Genomic DNA, 18,148 nt, shown 5'->3' with positions numbered 1-18,148 from the left:
TTAAGTTAATATGATTTAGACTTATGTCTTAATGTGTTGTTCAGCATTACAATATGCTAGTTTTCTTACAGGTGTTCGTTCAGTGTACTTATATGCACAACGAGCAAATCACTTACCTGGACGGGTCGACTCGTGATCAAGAAGACAAGTGGCCTAGGCTAGTGACCTCCATTGCACTAAGGAGGGGCGCTTAGCTTAAGGTCTCCCCAAGTGGGAAGAGCCTGCGTCGTTATTTGTGGCAGAGGGACGCTCGGCTCCTACCATTCAATTTTAAACATTTATAGCCCTGCTGTATCTTTGAAGTGTAAACATAAAGTACACTTATCCTCTCAAGAACATAACTCAATGCAGTTTTATTTTTTAAATACATAACTCAATGCAGATATATGATCAAATACATACATTTCTGTTGTTGTTTTCTTACCGTCTACAGACAAACCAAGTGTTCATTAAAGAAAAGAATGTGTTCAATAAGATGAATAATACTATTCATGTATCTCTTCAATACTTAACTCTCTAATATTATTCTTGGTTCCACCATATCACTTGTTGAAACTAAACAACAACTCCATTACATTTGTTCCAACAGTTGAATGATATAACACTCGTAGACAAGGTTATTTTTTCTCTCTTTATAAATCATCACCAAGAATCATGGAGCTGAAACAGCCAGTTGGTCTACACCACTTTCTGCGATGGTAACATTGGAGTGTTCGACGCATACACTCATAGATTAAGATGTCATATCTCTCCATCCGCCTACTTGCCTCAAGGGTAAGTAAGTGTTTATCCAACATTTCATTAGATTCTTAATTCTAAGTTAATCTAAGATTCCGATCAACGGTCCCTATTAATCTCAAGCGCCATCTTCAGTCTTTGCACTGAGATGAGTATCTTGAGTCGAACTCCTGGGCTTTCCAAAAAGAAAAAACTATCCTTTTTCTGAAGTGAGTTTAGCCTTTACCAGCAGCCAATGGTCTCGTTAGCTTCAGTAGTCTCTTCCGAGAATCATCTCGCCTTCCTCTGTTTTCACCTGCAAGTGTTTTCTTGCGTCCCAAGACACTTGTATGTATTCGATGTTGTTGTTGAATAGCTTTCGAACCCAGTATAGAAAACCCACTTCCCATATATTTGATCTCCAGCCTCCAAATATACATTTGTTTGGACTTTCTAGTGAACTACTTCTTCCCATAGTGTGTTCAATCTCTATGCTCTTAAAGAATTTATCTTCTTTAAACACATTCCCTAACTATACAATCCATATATGCTTTTAACCACGGCGGTTACCACACATTTAGTTGGGCCTGTAGTGTCCAGCCCGTATATATAACACCTAACAATGTTGCTGTTTAAAGCTTGTGATGATGTCCCACATCGCTTACGTTTGCAGGGAAGGACTCGCGAAGCATAGTATAAAAAGAGAAGGGGAGAGAACGAGCAAATCACTTACCTGGACGGGGTCAACTCATAATCAAAATTATGAGTGGCCTAGGCTAGTGATCTCTCTCCATTGCACAAAGGAGAGGATACAAAGGAGAGGGCGCTAGCCTAAGGTCTCCCCAAGTGGGAGAGCCTGCGTCATTATTTGTGGCAGAGGGAGCCTGCGTTCGCGCGGCTCCTACCATCCATTCTTAGTTTTAAAGTATATTAGTTTTGCATTGCAATTCTCTACTTCCTTTCTTAACAAGTTATTCAGAGATTGTATGTTAAATTGTTTTCTTTTCGGAAAAAAGGTAGTTTATAGTATTGTATAACTCAGGATGAAAGTTTATAGTAATAGCTTTGGGGTAGGTCAAGCTACTTCTAATATCCCACATCGGAAAGATGTTCCAAGTAGGTTGGTTTTGTTTGACTATAAAACTAAGAGGCTTACGCACTCACTGATCTTGGGCTTTGACCTAGGACTCTGAGAATTTCTTCTGGAAGGGCTCTCTTCGGGGTAAAACCCTACAATCTTTTAGTTCAAATTTCCATGTATTTTGGAAAGCCTTGTTGTTTTCTCTTATCTCTTCATTATGCAGCTCTTTAAAAACTCCGTAACATGATAATCAATCGCTGAATGATCTTAACAAACGTACCGAAACTACAAGAATATTCTTCTTTGTAAATTGCCATCAAGAATGGTGGAACTGAAAGTCCTTTGAATAAACTCGCTCTGTTTTTCTCTGTGTTTATACTCTGCTGAAAGACACTGCTTAACAACATTCCTGTAAAATCCTGTCAAGACAAGAATCATCACAGCAAATCTGCAGTTCGTGTTCTCACAACACACATAAAGCTCAGACCTCAAGAACTTTAGGTAGTTTTTGTAACGCAGGGATCAGCAAAATTTCATTAAAGATCACAAAAACAAAGTGATATGTGGCGTTTTGTTGATCAAATATAACATTGATCCCATTATACGAAACAAAATATGAACAAATATTATGGGAGAGATAAATCAGAGTAGTTTGGTTTTGTTTGACTATAAAACTAAGAGGCTTACGCAAGTTAAAAAGCATCTTTGCGCTTGGGGCAATGACGCAGCTAATGAGGTACTAGCCGAGGCGCGTCTATTGCTGGTTGAAAACTATTTCCAAACCCCCTCATTGATCTTGGGCTTTGACCTATGACTCTGAGAATTTTTGGAAGGGCTCCCTTCGTGGGTAAAGCCCTGCAATCTTTTAGTTCAAATTTTTTCATGTATTTTGGAAAGCCTTATTGTTTTCTCTGGTCTCTTCATTACGCATCTCTTTAACCACTCTGTTGCATGATAATCAATCGCTGAATGATCTAACAAATGTACCGAAATTACAAGAATATTCTTCTTTATAAATTATTGCCATCGAGAATGGTGGAACTGAAAGTCCATAAACTCGCTCTGTTTCAACTTTTCTCTGCTTTATACTCTGCTGAAAGACACTGCATAACAACATTCCTGTAAAATCATGTCAAGACAAGAATCATCAGAGCAAATCTGCAGTTTGTATTCTCTCTCACAAACAAATAAAGTTCAGACTTCAAGAACTTTGGGTAGTTTTGGTAACGTAGGGATCAGCAAAATTTCATTAAAGATCACAAAAACAAATTAATATGTGGCGTTTTGTTGATCGAATATAACATTTGATCCACTATACGAAACAAAATACTGTATGGGAGGGATAAGTCAGAGTGGTGCGTATCCAGAAATGTAAAAGAAAAGGGCTTCAAACACTTAAGTTAGAGGGGCCTTGCTCGTGTGTATAGCAGCCGCGTTCATACCATAGCCCTGCTGATCTTTGAAGTGTAAACATTATTGCAGGCATACCATAGCTAATCTAATTTCTTTTTTAGTGTTTCTTGAATCCTTCTCTTAGGTACATTTGGATTAATGTTGGGTTACTTATATAGTCCATGCAGATTGTTTGCATGCTAATCTTGTAATGCATACTTTCCGTTTATAGTTGAACCTAAATGTTCTTACGGCTTCATGACTATGTAAGTAAAAAATACAAATCAGATTCAATCGTTTCAATTTTGCAAGGAACGTTTGGATGGTTGATAGTTAAAAGCTAGCATTCTAGGTTCAATTTGGCATGTATGCTCTTAACCAAGAGTAGTTTACCAAATACTTAACTTGGGCCTTTAGCGTCCGGCCCATGTGTGTAAAACCCAACAATTTGCCGTCTCTAAAGCTCGTGAATAAGAGATGTGTGAAAGTCCCACATTGGTTTCACTTAAAGGGAAGGACTTGCTAAGAAGAGTATAAAAGGAGAAGGGGAGAGCACAAGCAAATCACTTACCTGGACGGGGTCAACTTGTAATCAAGAAGGCGAGTGGCCTAGGCTAGTGACCTCCATTGCACTAAGGAGGGGTGCTTAGCTTAAGGTCTCCCCAAGTGGGAGAGCCTGCGTCATTATTTGTGGCAGAGGGAGCCTGCGTCCGCGCGGCTCCTACCATCCTTATCGGTCTCTAAATATTTGCTTAACATAAGCTATGGATGTGCGCTATGAATTATAATATTAAGAGATTATATACAAACCCCATAGTAAGAATCAAGAACAGAACTCAGTGTAGATATAATGATCAAAATACCATACATTGCTGTTGTTGTTTTCTTACAGTCTGCAGACAAACCAAGAGTTCATCAAAGAAAAAATGTGTTCAATAAGATAAATAATACTCATTATTCATGTATCTCTTTTGACTCTTTCAATACAAAGCTTCTCTAACATTATTCTTGGTTATCCTCCCACCATATCACTTGTTGAAAATAAACAACAACTCCATTACATTTGTTCCAACAGATGAATGATCTAATACTCGTAGACAACGTTATTTATTTTATCTCTTCCTTTATAAATCATCATCAAGAATCATGGAGCAGAAAACTCCTTGGACGAACTCGCTCTGTTTCAACTTTTCTCTGTGATCCTCTGCAGAAAGCGACTTCTTCTCAACACTCCTGTAAATATCCAGTCAATACAAGAACAATCAGAGAGTGAATGTAGGAAAAAGCCAATCTGAGGATGATGAAAACCAATACCATACCGTTCAGGCAAACTCTGGTTTGATGTCTTTTTGGCAGAACTCGTCTCTGAAATGAAAAGTCCATCCGCCATTGGAGAAATAAAGGAAGACAACAAAGGGTCAGCAGCTATACTGGAGGAATTTTTTGGACTCTCTTCCTCCGAAGCTAATAAGCAACAAGACTCGATCATATACAGTAAGATTCTCCAACTGTGGGATTTTTTTTTACTGAGAGATGAAGATAGTTTTATACATACTACACCCATTGGCAAGAAGGTCACGTAGTTTCTCGGCTACAGACAAAACAGTGTCTCAGCCATATATCTGTTGCTCAAACACCAGAGGAGAGGAGGATTCATGAGTTCATAATCCAAATAATATTTACTGAAAAAAAAACAACTATTCTGTGGAAATCAATCCATAAATCTTTGTACAAAGGCATGTAAATTTTCGAGTTACAAAAACAAAATGAAAAATCTCAAAAAAAAAAAAAATCGATATGTTGTTAAAATCTTTAAGAAGAACAAATACAAGAAAATGTAAAGAGAATACTAATAATAGGCAAACTTAAAGCAGTGCAGGAGATCAAGTGTCTCAGTTAGACACTTCCGTCGAACAGCTTCACCGCGTCAGTGTGCCAGTATGTTTCACTTGTAAAATATACTCTGTTTGCCACTATATCAAAACCAATGGGTAAAACACATCATCAGAGACATTCCAACAAATTACAATAATCTAACTAAAGTGTAGTTCATGCAAACCAAAGAGGTTGCCGAGAAGTTCATTCCTAGATAATATATATACCTGATAGCCCGTAATTGCTGAGAGTCTCGTCTCCTTCAGCTGTTGTCTGACTCACTGTTGCCGAGATCAATCATATATTATAGAATATAACAGAAGGAATGTGTTGTACTTTGTAATAATCTTTTCCTCCTTTCGACAGTCTCTTCTCCCATCCCTTTTTCGTGTCATCAAAACAGGTCAGACTCTTCAAAGAAGTGATGAATCGCAGTCCATCAGGAAGCTCCTTTAACTTTGGACAATAGCCAATTCTGAGAGTATGAAGAAGGGGCATGGAGCCTTCTTCTACTATCCACTCTTCCCACTCCTCTAATCCAATAAATTCTAGCTTATGCAATTGACGAAACCCATCCCTCGAGCAAACCATTCTTTTCCCACTGAAAGATCGAAAATGTAAACTAATCTCTTTCAAATGAAGCAATTTCTCTAGAATCGTCATTGGATCCTTCTCCAAATAACAATCACTTAGAGATATAGTTAAGAGTTGAGAAGGAAAATGTTGCGCATCAGGTAACCTTGGCATATATATCTTCTCCAACCACAGCTGTTTGAGATTAACAAAATCCCAAACAAATCCTTCTTCATCATCATCATTCGTGCGAGTATACAACTTGTAATGATATATAGTAAGACTCTCCAAGCATCTCATTTCACGTAGAGATGAAGATAGAGTCTTAATGGTATAGCCCTCCTCTGTAATATTGATAGAGAGGGATCTGAGCCGTGTCATACCCTCTAGATCCGTCACTCTCCCATGTTTTGTGTTGAAATTCTTCAACGTCTCCAGCTTGACAAGATTCCCCAATTCCAACTTTGTCTCATCATGTAATCCCTTGGGAAAAGACAAGAATTGAAGAAGGCAGTTGAATTACACGTGCATCTCTCAAACTCAAATATCTCAAGTGGATGAGCTTCCCGATGCTTGTGGGTACCTTCCCCCATTGAAAGCACATATAAGAGAGATCTAACACTCTCATCAGCTTATGACTTGTAAACAATAAACTTGTTGCTGTCACTCCTTTGCTCTCGAGAAACAAGAGAGTTCTAAGGCTTCGATTCTTCACCTCTTTATCCACATCAAATGTATAAGCAGGCTGACGTCCAACAACAAGTCTGCGAGAATAAAAAGTAGATTTCGAATTTGCAGTTGATGTGTCAATGGTTTGTACGAAATTCTCTTCTTCAGCTTTGCGTAAACAAACTTCTCTCATCATGTCATGCAACTGACATGTTTCGATATCGTAGTCACCTTTCTTAAATTTACTATAACAGAAAACTTTACCAGATGTGTCTTTAATTGGAAACTAGGTGATTTTTCCGTGCTCATACACGGGTATAAATATTTACAAAACAAATATATTATTAGAATTAGTTAATATGTATTTTAATTTTTATTTATTATGTAATTTGTATGTATGATTATTTATAAATAATAATATGTCACTTTAATTAGGCATGTGATTTTGGATATATAATATTTAATCAGGTTGATAATTATTTAGGTATATTATATTGAATATAATTTTCTAAAATCAACAATAACCTTTTTTATTTTTATCAGAATAAAATTTTGATTAATTTAATTAGTTGCATCTAGTTGATTGTTTTTTAGATTTCGAAATATAGTTTAATAAGTTTATGTAAATTCATATAAGAAAACAGCTTAATATACAAGACAATATTTTTATTAGTTTTAAAATATATATAATATGTCTCATATTTCTGCTTATGTAATAAATTGTATTTTCTTGTGTTGTATACGATTCTTTAACTCTATTTGTACTTCAGTATATCAATAAAACTTGTTCAAACAATACATATGTATATAAAATTATTTAAGATTATTTTTAAAGTAAATATATAATTTTGATATCAACATTTGTTTTTGGGAACTTTTTATTTTAAATTATAATATGTATAGTATATATTTTTGTTTATAAAATTTATCATTGTTCATTCAATTAATATTTAAATGGTACATATATGTTAGTTAGAAATAATATAGAAACGAAACAAAAATTAAAAACAATTAAAAAAATTTGATAGTAAGAGTTAGATATAATATTTTAATTTATTAAGTTTATCTATGTAATTAATCATCATAAAAATTAAAATAAGGGATACACGTAGAAAATGACTTCTATAATTATACACTTTGAATTATTGTTCCAAACTAATTTATATTAAATATATGTTAGTTTCTTAAAGATAGTTTTATCTATGTGGTTTAAAAAATATATAAAGAAAGTCTAAATCAAATTTAAAATTAAAAAAAAATATTTTGAAAATATAAATAAAAAAATCTCTGTACTATTAATTCTAAAATATTTTTAGCTCATTAAAAATAGGGCAATTCTCTCAAAAGCACTTTTAAAGTTTTTGTCACAAAAATAGCAATCAAAAAATAAAATAACCAAAATAGCATATTTTTGTTTTGAAAAATTTAATATTTACTTTTTGTTTTTAAATATTTCAACACATTCCTAAAACTCAACCCCTTAACTTTAAACCCTAAGTCTTAGATTAATTAACCCAAAAGTTATAAATACATATTTACCCTTCAATAAAACTTCATTTGGTCATTTTACTCTTTGTGATGCTATTTTGTGATAAAAACTTGGTTTGGTGCTATCTTGATCTTTTAATCATATGAGAAAATAGGTTGATAAAGAAAATAATTATATAACTTAATATACATATTATGTTATTTAAGATTATATTTTAAAAGAAAGAAATTATTTTTAATCCAATATTATTTTTTTGGGAAATTTTCCATTTTATGAATACATAATATTAATTTTCGTTTCTAAAATAATAAATGTTTCTTTGATAAATGTTTTCTTTTATTATATGTTTTTGGAAATAATATTAAAAAAATAGAAAAGTTGATAATGGAAATTGGATTTAATATTTTTAATTCATTAATGATATCTATGTAATTATCCATAGTGAGAGTTAACGTGAACGCTACACACAGAAAACTAATTTCTCAAATAACATTATAGAGATTTTATAACAAAAATTTATTAGTACTGTAGATTTTATTTTAACCATTATTTCAAAATAAATTTGATTTAATTAAATATAAAATTAAGATAAAAACAATTTTTAAAATCATATTTAAAATACATGTATATATTTAAAATTATAATATTAGATAAATTTTAATCTATTTATTTGGTTAAATATATTAAATCAAATTATATATAATTAATAGAATTGATATAAAATTAATAATTATAAAAATTAAAACTAAACAATATTTATAAAATTTGTAGAAATATAAGAAACTAATAGTTTTATATTTAAGTTTTTTATAATTTTTAAAACAATTGTAGAAAAATTATGAAAATTTTAGATAATAAAAAATTTATAGTTATAAAATATAATTAAATAAGATTTCGAAATTAGTAATTTTCATGTTTGTATATATTTATTTTAATGAGGATCTATGCGTTATTACCATACTCTAAAACTTTACCAAAAATATAAATCAACATAAATGTAATGTATGAGTTATTACTATATTCTAAAAAATTTACCAAAAATGTAAATTAATATTAAATGTAGTTGTCCATGTCATATTTTACCATATGCCATGTCATCAAATTTAGTAGCCATGTCACAATTTTTTGGTGAAATTGAATCTGAAAAAGACATGTGGCAAAATCACTCCTCAAATATAGACTAGGGGATGCTATCCTTTGAAAAAGATCCCAACTTTCTTCAAAAGTTAGGCATTCTGGTTTGAAGGGGGCACATTGTTTATCTGCATGTAATGCCACTTTCTCATTGCGGGAAGTAAGTAATACCATCCATCCTGCAACACATTTATATTTCATAATGTTTTCATGATCAAATTTTGAGTTTTTTAAAACACAGCTTAATGTATGTAACATAAGGATGTTCACCTTTTTTCGGCAGAAACACATGTTTGATTAGGTCCCAGTCTCCTTCTTTCCACATATCATCAATGACGATCAAAGCCTTTTGTGTTTCAAACACTCCAACAATCTTCTCCTGGAGTTCGCCTTCCATCATCCTTGACACATCACATTCTGGCCTGAGTTGTTGCAGGATTGTCTGCCACACACACTTCCTTTCAAACTGTTGGGAAACACAAACCCACGCCAATCCTGGAAAATGACTTTTTATCTTCTCATGATTATAGACTTGTCTTGCCAATGTGGTTTTACCAAGACCTCCCATCCCGGTTATGGCAAATACTTGACGGCTATCCTCCTCCAACAAAAATCCAACCAATCTCTCAACATTTCTCTCCAACCCAACAAGATGGTCTTCTTCATCTCTAGAAAACGTTCGTCTCATGTCTCTTTCTCTTACCTGTAGAGCCTGCATATACCCAACAAGATGATCCTCTTGCTTATGGTTTTCATGTCAAACCCTAGCCCCATGCGTTTTACAGTAACATATGCAAATCTTTTCACGCTGCTGCTGCTTGATTCTCCGAGTTCTTTCTTCAGAAGATAGGTTTCGACGATATCTTCTGCATCCAAAACAATTTCTTTGATATCTTTGATTATTTTTCTCACCATTTCACTTGCATGTTTCTTGGCCTCCGCATCTTTCAAAAAGCACCTTAACGTATCCATGTCATTTTTCAATTCCTCGGACTGCTCTTCAACTCCTTCAAATTGCCCAGTTTCTTGGACAAGTAGGCTCCAAAGCCTCTCGAGTGCAAATGGTAAAAGTGCCACTGCCACTGCCAGCTCAGCCATAAGTCTCCTGCTCAATCATGAAATAAGTAATCAATAATCACACAAGAGCAATATTTTTTTCTCCAAATTCTAGCGTAGATAATGTATATACCATTTTGTAATCTACGAGTGATATGAACAATTGAGATGAAATATAGAAAAAAAAGTAAAAATCACCTCTTGCAGATCGCTTTCGTCCAACTGATCTCTATAACGAAAAATTTGTAAATGTGTTTTAGTCAAAACGCAGCTGAAGATCTGTTCCTATTACAAGTGGTGGTAATCACGTTGACATTTGAATAATTTGGCAGTGGTGGACACCCACGAGAATAAACTAAACTAATATTGTTAACCCACTTGCCTCTACAGTTGTGTTTATGTCTTTGATAAGTGTGGAAGAGGTCAACTAGTGACTTGAGCTACACGAAAAAACTTGAACTAGTCACAAAACCCTAGTCTCTACAAGTCCTGACTAGTTCATATGTACTAACCAAGATATCTCTCACCCTATTCCTTGGACAAGATGTATATGCAGGTTTCTTTCAGCTCCGATAATACTGCTTTTGTCTCAGCATTCGTTGAAACTAGACATTTTGCTTCAGACTCTAGTTTGGGAAGCAGCGTTCATCGGCAAGTTCTGAAACCAGTGACTCTTTAGCTTTCTTCAGTTCCTCTTTTCGATTTGCTTATCTCAAGCTCAGTAGGATCGGTGTACCCAAAAGTTGCAATAATTCTTCTAAACAACAATAAAAAAAGATATTCAAACATTTACTCAATATACTAAGTAAGTTATATAGAATAAATATATTATTTTACTAATATGCAGATACAATAAATAGTTAAGTTAATATGATTTAGACTTATGTCTTAATGTGTTGTTCAGCATTACAATATGCTAGTTTTCTTACAGGTGTTCGTTCAGTGTACTTATATGCACAACGAGCAAATCACTTACCTGGACGGGTCGACTCGTGATCAAGAAGACAAGTGGCCTAGGCTAGTGACCTCCATTGCACTAAGGAGGGGCGCTTAGCTTAAGGTCTCCCCAAGTGGGAAGAGCCTGCGTCGTTATTTGTGGCAGAGGGACGCTCGGCTCCTACCATTCAATTTTAAACATTTATAGCCCTTGTATCTTTGAAGTGTAAACATAAAGTACACTTATCCTCTCAAGAACATAACTCAATGCAGTTTTATTTTTTAAATACATAACTCAATGCAGATATATGATCAAATACATACATTTCTGTTGTTGTTTTCTTACCGTCTACAGACAAACCAAGTGTTCATTAAAGAAAAGAATGTGTTCAATAAGATGAATAATACTATTCATGTATCTCTTCAATACAAAACTCTCTAATATTATTCTTGGTTCCACCATATCACTTGTTGAAACTAAACAACAACTCCATTACATTTGTTCCAACAGTTGAATGATATAACACTCGTAGACAAGGTTATTTTTTCTCTCTTTATAAATCATCATCAAGAATCATGGAGCTGAAACAGCCAGTTGGTCTACACCACTTTCTGCGATGGTAACATTGGAGTGTTCGACGCATACACTCATAGATTAAGATGTCATATCTCTCCATCCGCCTACTTGCCTCAAGGGTAAGTAAGTGTTTATCCAACATTTCATTAGATTCTTAATTCTAAGTTAATCTAAGATTCCGATCAACGGACCCTATACATCTCAAGCGCCGTCTTCAATCTATGCACTGAGATGAGTATCTTGAGTCGAACTCCAGCGCTTTCCAGAAAAAAACTATCCTTTTTCTGAAGTGGGTTTAGCTTTACCAGCAGCTATGGTCTCATCAGTTTCAGTAGTATCTTCTGCAGAATCATCTCGCCTTCCTCTGTTTTCACCTGCAAGTGTTTTCTTGCGTCCCAAGACACTTGTATGTATTCGATGTTGTTGTTGAATAGCTTTCGAACCCAGTATAGAAAACCCACTTCCCATATATTTGATCTCCAGCCTCCAAATATACATTTGTTTGGACTTTCTAGTGAACTACTTCTTCCCATAGTGTGTTCAATCTCTATGCTCTTAAAGAATTTATCTTCTTTAAACACATTCCCTAACTATACAATCCATATATGCTTTTAACCACGGCGGTTACCACACATTTAGTTGGGCCTGTAGTGTCCAGCCCGTATATATAACACCTAACAATGTTGCTGTTTAAAGCTTGTGATGATGTCCCACATCGCTTACGTTTGCAGGGAAGGACTCGCGAAGCATAGTATAAAAAGAGAAGGGGAGAGAACGAGCAAATCACTTACCTGGACGGGGTCAACTCATAATCAAAATTATGAGTGGCCTAGGCTAGTGATCTCTCTCCATTGCACAAAGGAGAGGATACAAAGGAGAGGGCGCTAGCCTAAGGTCTCCCCAAGTGGGAGAGCCTGCGTCATTATTTGTGGCAGAGGGAGCCTGCGTTCGCGCGGCTCCTACCATCCATTCTTAGTTTTAAAGTATATTAGTTTTGCATTGCAATTCTCTACTTCCTTTCTTAACAAGTTATTCAGAGATTGTATGTTAAATTGTTTTCTTTTCGGAAAAAAGGTAGTTTATAGTATTGTATAACTCAGGATGAAAGTTTATAGTAATAGCTTTGGGGTAGGTCAAGCTACTTCTAATATCCCACATCGGAAAGATGTTCCAAGTAGGTTGGTTTTGTTTGACTATAAAACTAAGAGGCTTACGCACTCACTGATCTTGGGCTTTGACCTAGGACTCTGAGAATTTCTTCTGGAAGGGCTCTCTTCGGGGTAAAACCCTACAATCTTTTAGTTCAAATTTCCATGTATTTTGGAAAGCCTTGTTGTTTTCTCTTATCTCTTCATTATGCAGCTCTTTAAAAACTCCGTAACATGATAATCAATCGCTGAATGATCTTAACAAACGTACCGAAACTACAAGAATATTCTTCTTTGTAAATTGCCATCAAGAATGGTGGAACTGAAAGTCCTTTGAATAAACTCGCTCTGTTTTTCTCTGTGTTTATACTCTGCTGAAAGACACTGCTTAACAACATTCCTGTAAAATCCTGTCAAGACAAGAATCATCACAGCAAATCTGCAGTTCGTGTTCTCACAACACACATAAAGCTCAGACCTCAAGAACTTTAGGTAGTTTTTGTAACGCAGGGATCAGCAAAATTTCATTAAAGATCACAAAAACAAAGTGATATGTGGCGTTTTGTTGATCAAATATAACATTGATCCCATTATACGAAACAAAATATGAACAAATATTATGGGAGAGATAAATCAGAGTAGTTTGGTTTTGTTTGACTATAAAACTAAGAGGCTTACGCAAGTTAAAAAGCATCTTTGCGCTTGGGGCAATGACGCAGCTAATGAGGTACTAGCCGAGGCGCGTCTATTGCTGGTTGAAAACTATTTCCAAACCCCCTCATTGATCTTGGGCTTTGACCTATGACTCTGAGAATTTTTGGAAGGGCTCCCTTCGTGGGTAAAGCCCTGCAATCTTTTAGTTCAAATTTTTTCATGTATTTTGGAAAGCCTTATTGTTTTCTCTGGTCTCTTCATTACGCATCTCTTTAACCACTCTGTTGCATGATAATCAATCGCTGAATGATCTAACAAATGTACCGAAATTACAAGAATATTCTTCTTTATAAATTATTGCCATCGAGAATGGTGGAACTGAAAGTCCATAAACTCGCTCTGTTTCAACTTTTCTCTGCTTTATACTCTGCTGAAAGACACTGCATAACAACATTCCTGTAAAATCATGTCAAGACAAGAATCATCAGAGCAAATCTGCAGTTTGTATTCTCTCTCACAAACAAATAAAGTTCAGACTTCAAGAACTTTGGGTAGTTTTGGTAACGTAGGGATCAGCAAAATTTCATTAAAGATCACAAAAACAAATTAATATGTGGCGTTTTGTTGATCGAATATAACATTTGATCCACTATACGAAACAAAATACTGTATGGGAGGGATAAGTCAGAGTGGTGCGTATCCAGAAATGTAAAAGAAAAGGGCTTCAAACACTTAAGTTAGAGGGGCCTTGCTCGTGTGTATAGCAGCCGCGTTCATACCATAGCCCTGCTGATCTTTGAAGTGTAAACATTATTGCAGGCATACCATAGCTAATCTAATTTCTTTTTTAGTGTTTCTTGAATCCTTCTCTTAGGTACATTTGGATTAATGTTGGGTTACTTATATAGTCCATGCAGATTGTTTGCATGCTAATCTTGTAATGCATACTTTCCGTTTATAGTTGAACCTAAATGTTCTTACGGCTTCATGACTATGTAAGTAAAAAATACAAATCAGATTCAATCGTTTCAATTTTGCAAGGAACGTTTGGATGGTTGATAGTTAAAAGCTAGCATTCTAGGTTCAATTTGGCATGTATGCTCTTAACCAAGAGTAGTTTACCAAATACTTAACTTGGGCCTTTAGCGTCCGGCCCATGTGTGTAAAACCCAACAATTTGCCGTCTCTAAAGCTCGTGAATAAGAGATGTGTGAAAGTCCCACATCGGTTTCACTTAAAGGGAAGGACTTGCTAAGAAGAGTATAAAAGGAGAAGGGGAGAGCACAAGCAAATCACTTACCTGGACGGGGTCAACACGTAATCAAGAAGGCGAGTGGCCTAGGCTAGTGACCTCCATTGCACTAAGGAGGGGTGCTTAGCTTTAAGGTCTCCCCAAGTGGGAGAGCCTGCGTCATTATTTGTGGCAGAGGGAGCCTGCGTCCGCGCGGCTCCTACCATCCTTATCAGTCTTTAAATATTTGCTTAACATAAGCTATGGATGTGCGCTATGAATTATAATATTAAGAGATTATATACAAACCCCATAGTAAGAATCAAGAACAGAACTCAGTGTAGATATAATGATCAAAATACATATATTTTTTTTACTGAGAGATGAAGATAGTTTTATACATACTACACCCATTGGCAAGAAGGTCACGTAGTTTCTCGGCTACAGACAAAACAGTGTCTCAGCCATATATCTGTTGCTCAAACACCAGAGGAGAGGAGGATTCATGAGTTCATAATCCAAATAATATTTACTGAAAAAACAACTATTCTGTGGAAATCAATCCATAAATCTTTGTACAAAGGCATGTAAATTTTCGAGTTACAAAAACAAAATGAAAAATCTCAAAAAAAAAAAAAATCGATATGTTGTTAAAATCTTTAAGAAGAACAAATACAAGAAAATGTAAAGAGAATACTAATAATAGGCAAACTTAAAGCAGTGCAGGAGATCAAGTGTCTCAGTTAGACACTTCCGTCGAACAGCTTCACCGCGTCAGTGTGCCAGTATGTTTCACTTGTAAAATATACTCTGTTTGCCACTATATCAAAACCAATGGGTAAAACACATCATCAGAGACATTCCAACAAATTACAATAATCTAACTAAAGTGTAGTTCATGCAAACCAAAGAGGTTGCCGAGAAGTTCATTCCTAGATAATATATATACCTGATAGCCCGTAATTGCTGAGAGTCTCGTCTCCTTGAGCTGTTGTCTGACTCACTGTTGCCGAGATCAATCATAGAATATAACAGAAGGAATGTGTTGGACTTTGTAATAATCTTCTCCTCCTTTCGACAGTCTTTTCTTCTGTTCATTTGCCATTTCAAAAAGGATCAGACTCTTCAAAGAAGTGATGAATCGCAGTCCATCAGGAAGCTCCTTTAACTTTGGACAATAGCCAATTTTGAGATTATGAAGAAGGGGCATGGAGCCTTCTTCTACTATCCACTCTTCCCACTCCTCCAATCCAATAAATTCTAGCTTATGCAATTGAGGAAACCCATCCCTCGAGCAAACCATTCTTTTCCCACTGAAAGATCGAAAATGTAAACTAATCTCTTTCAAATGAAGCAATTTCTCTAGAATCGTCATTGGATCCTTCTCCAAATAACAATCACTTAGAAATATAGTTAAGAGTTGAGAAGGAAAATGTTGCGCATCAGGTAACCTTGGCATATATATCTTCTCCAACCACAGCTGTTTGAGATTAACAAAATCCCAAACAAATCCTTCTTCATCATCATCATTCGTGCGAGTATACAACTTGTAATGATATATAGTAAGACTCTCCAAGCATCTCATTTCACGTAGAGATGAAGATAGAGTCTTAATGGTATAGCCCTTGTCTGTAATATTGAAAGAGAGGGATCTGAGCCGTGTCTTACCCTCTAGATCCGTCACTCTCCCATGTTTTGTGTTGAAATTCTTCAACGTCTCCAGCTTGACCAGATTTCCCAATTCCAAATTTGTCTCATCATGTAATCCCTTGGGAAAAGACAAGAATATCAATTCTCGCATCTCATTAAAGATATTGGGAATGTAAACTCCACCTAATGATATATCTAGGTTTAAATAGAGCAACTTCTTCAGATTCCGCATAGAAAAAGGAAGTTGAATTACACGTGCATCTCTCAAACTCAAATATCTCAAGTGGATGAGCTTCCCGATGCTTGTGGGTACCTTCCCCCATTGAAAGCACATATAAGAGAGATCTAACACTCTCATCAGCTTATGACTTGTAAACAATAAACTTGTTGCTGTCACTCCTTTGCTCTCGAGAAACAAGAGAGTTCTAAGGCTTCGATTCTTCACCTCTTTATCCACATCAAATGTATAAGCAGGCTGACGTCCAACAACAAGTCTGCGAGAATAAAAAGTAGATTTCGAATTTGCAGTTGATGTGTCAATGGTTTGTACGAAATTCTCTTCTTCAGCTTTGCGTAAACAAACTTCTCTCATCATGTCATGCAACTGACATGTTTCGATATCGTAGTCACCTTTCTTAAATTTACTATAACAGAAAACTTTACCAGATGTGTCTTTAATTAGAAACTAGGTGATTTTTCCGTGCTCATACACGGGTATAAATATTTACAAAACAAATATATTATTAGAATTAGTTAATATGTAAATTTTTATTTATTATGTAATTTGTATGTATGATTATTTATAAATAATAATATGTCACTTTAATTAGGCATGTGATTTTGGATATATAATATTTAATCAGGTTGATAATTATTTAGGTATATTATATTGAATATAATTTTCTAAAATCAACAATAACCTTTTTTATTTTTATCAGAATAAAATTTTGATTAATTTAATTAGTTGCATCTAGTTGATTGTTTTTTAGATTTCGAAATATAGTTTAATAAGTTTATGTAAATTCATATAAGAAAACAGCTTAATATACAAGACAATATTTTTATTAGTTTTAAAATATATATAATATGTCTCATATTTCTGCTTATGTAATAAATTGTATTTTCTTGTGTTGTATACGATTCTTTAACTCTATTTGTACTTCAGTATATCAATAAAACTTGTTCAAACAATACATATGTATATAAAATTATTTAAGATTATTTTTAAAGTAAATATATAATTTTGATATCAACATTTGTTTTTGGGAACTTTTTATTTTAAATTATAATATGTATAGTATATATTTTTGTTTATAAAATTTATCATTGTTCATTCAATTAATATTTAAATGGTACATATATGTTAGTTAGAAATAATATAGAAACGAAACAAAAATTAAAAACAATTAAAAAATTTTGATAGTAAGAGTTAGATATAATATTTTAATTTATTAAGTTTATCTATGTAATTAATCATCATAAAAATTAAAATAAGGGATACACGTAGAAAATGACTTCTATAATTATACACTTTGAATTATTGTTCCAAACTAATTTATATTAAATATATGTTAGTTTCTTAAAGATAGTTTTATCTATGTGGTTTAAAAAATATATAAAGAAAGTCTAAATCAAATTTAAACTAAACTAATATTGTTAACCCACTTGCCTCTACAGTTGTGTTTATGTCTTTGATAAGTGTGGAAGAGGTCAACTAGTGACTTGAGCTACACGAAAAAACTTGAACTAGTCACAGAACCCTAGTCTCTACAAGTCCTGACTAGTTCATATGTACTAACCAAGATATCTCTCACCCTATTCCTTGGACAAGATGTATATGCAGGTTTCTTTCAGCTCCGATAATACTGCTTTTGTCTCAGCATTCGTTGAAACTAGACATTTTGCTTCAGACTCTAGTTTGGGAAGCAGCGTTCATCGGCAAGTTCTGAAACCAGTGACTCTTTAG

General features: G+C 34.4%; 1 protein-coding gene, 6 non-coding genes and 3 pseudogenes across 7 annotated transcripts; 8 read left to right on the top strand and 2 right to left on the bottom strand.

Moving 5' to 3' along the window:
• Nucleotides 1–108: 108 nt before the first annotated feature.
• On the top strand, nucleotides 109–261 carry LOC130497346 (U1 spliceosomal RNA). Its single transcript, XR_008936342.1, has one exon. It is a non-coding gene; the product is annotated as a U1 spliceosomal RNA (small nuclear RNA).
• Nucleotides 262–1,442: 1,181 nt separating this feature from the next.
• Nucleotides 1,443–1,621, top strand: LOC130497283 (U1 spliceosomal RNA; annotated as a pseudogene).
• An 878-nt stretch (nucleotides 1,622–2,499) lies between these two features.
• On the top strand, nucleotides 2,500–2,653 carry LOC130497372 (U4 spliceosomal RNA). Its single transcript, XR_008936363.1, has one exon. It is a non-coding gene; the product is annotated as a U4 spliceosomal RNA (small nuclear RNA).
• Nucleotides 2,654–3,753: 1,100 nt separating this feature from the next.
• Nucleotides 3,754–3,914, top strand: LOC130497180 (U1 spliceosomal RNA). The gene has a single exon (XR_008936191.1). It is a non-coding gene; the product is annotated as a U1 spliceosomal RNA (small nuclear RNA).
• A 185-nt stretch (nucleotides 3,915–4,099) lies between these two features.
• Nucleotides 4,100–6,522, bottom strand: LOC108806552 (probable disease resistance protein RF45; annotated as a pseudogene).
• Nucleotides 6,523–10,954: 4,432 nt separating this feature from the next.
• On the top strand, nucleotides 10,955–11,107 carry LOC130497339 (U1 spliceosomal RNA). Its single transcript, XR_008936335.1, has one exon. It is a non-coding gene; the product is annotated as a U1 spliceosomal RNA (small nuclear RNA).
• Nucleotides 11,108–12,282: 1,175 nt separating this feature from the next.
• Nucleotides 12,283–12,461, top strand: LOC130497272 (U1 spliceosomal RNA; annotated as a pseudogene).
• Nucleotides 12,462–13,339: 878 nt separating this feature from the next.
• LOC130497371 (U4 spliceosomal RNA) lies at nucleotides 13,340–13,493 on the top strand. The gene has a single exon (XR_008936362.1). It is a non-coding gene; the product is annotated as a U4 spliceosomal RNA (small nuclear RNA).
• A 1,100-nt stretch (nucleotides 13,494–14,593) lies between these two features.
• LOC130497202 (U1 spliceosomal RNA) lies at nucleotides 14,594–14,755 on the top strand. The gene has a single exon (XR_008936213.1). It is a non-coding gene; the product is annotated as a U1 spliceosomal RNA (small nuclear RNA).
• Nucleotides 14,756–14,957: 202 nt separating this feature from the next.
• On the bottom strand, nucleotides 14,958–16,777 carry LOC108807899 (probable disease resistance protein At1g59620). Its single transcript, XM_056986996.1, has 3 exons — nucleotides 15,984–16,777; nucleotides 15,482–15,845; nucleotides 14,958–15,352 (listed from the first exon to the last, which is right to left on the bottom strand). Exons 1-2 carry the CDS (start codon nucleotides 16,775–16,777, stop codon nucleotides 15,548–15,550), a joined length of 1,092 nt encoding a protein of 363 aa, XP_056842976.1. The 3' UTR covers nucleotides 14,958–15,352; nucleotides 15,482–15,547.
• Nucleotides 16,778–18,148: the final 1,371 nt, after the last annotated feature.

Source organism: Raphanus sativus, chromosome 6 (assembly GCF_000801105.2).
Source record: "Raphanus sativus cultivar WK10039 chromosome 6, ASM80110v3, whole genome shotgun sequence".
NCBI lineage: Eukaryota > Viridiplantae > Streptophyta > Magnoliopsida > Brassicales > Brassicaceae > Raphanus > Raphanus sativus.
The sequence above is the reverse complement of the archived record's forward strand: the minus strand, read 5'-3'. Positions and strand labels throughout refer to the sequence as shown.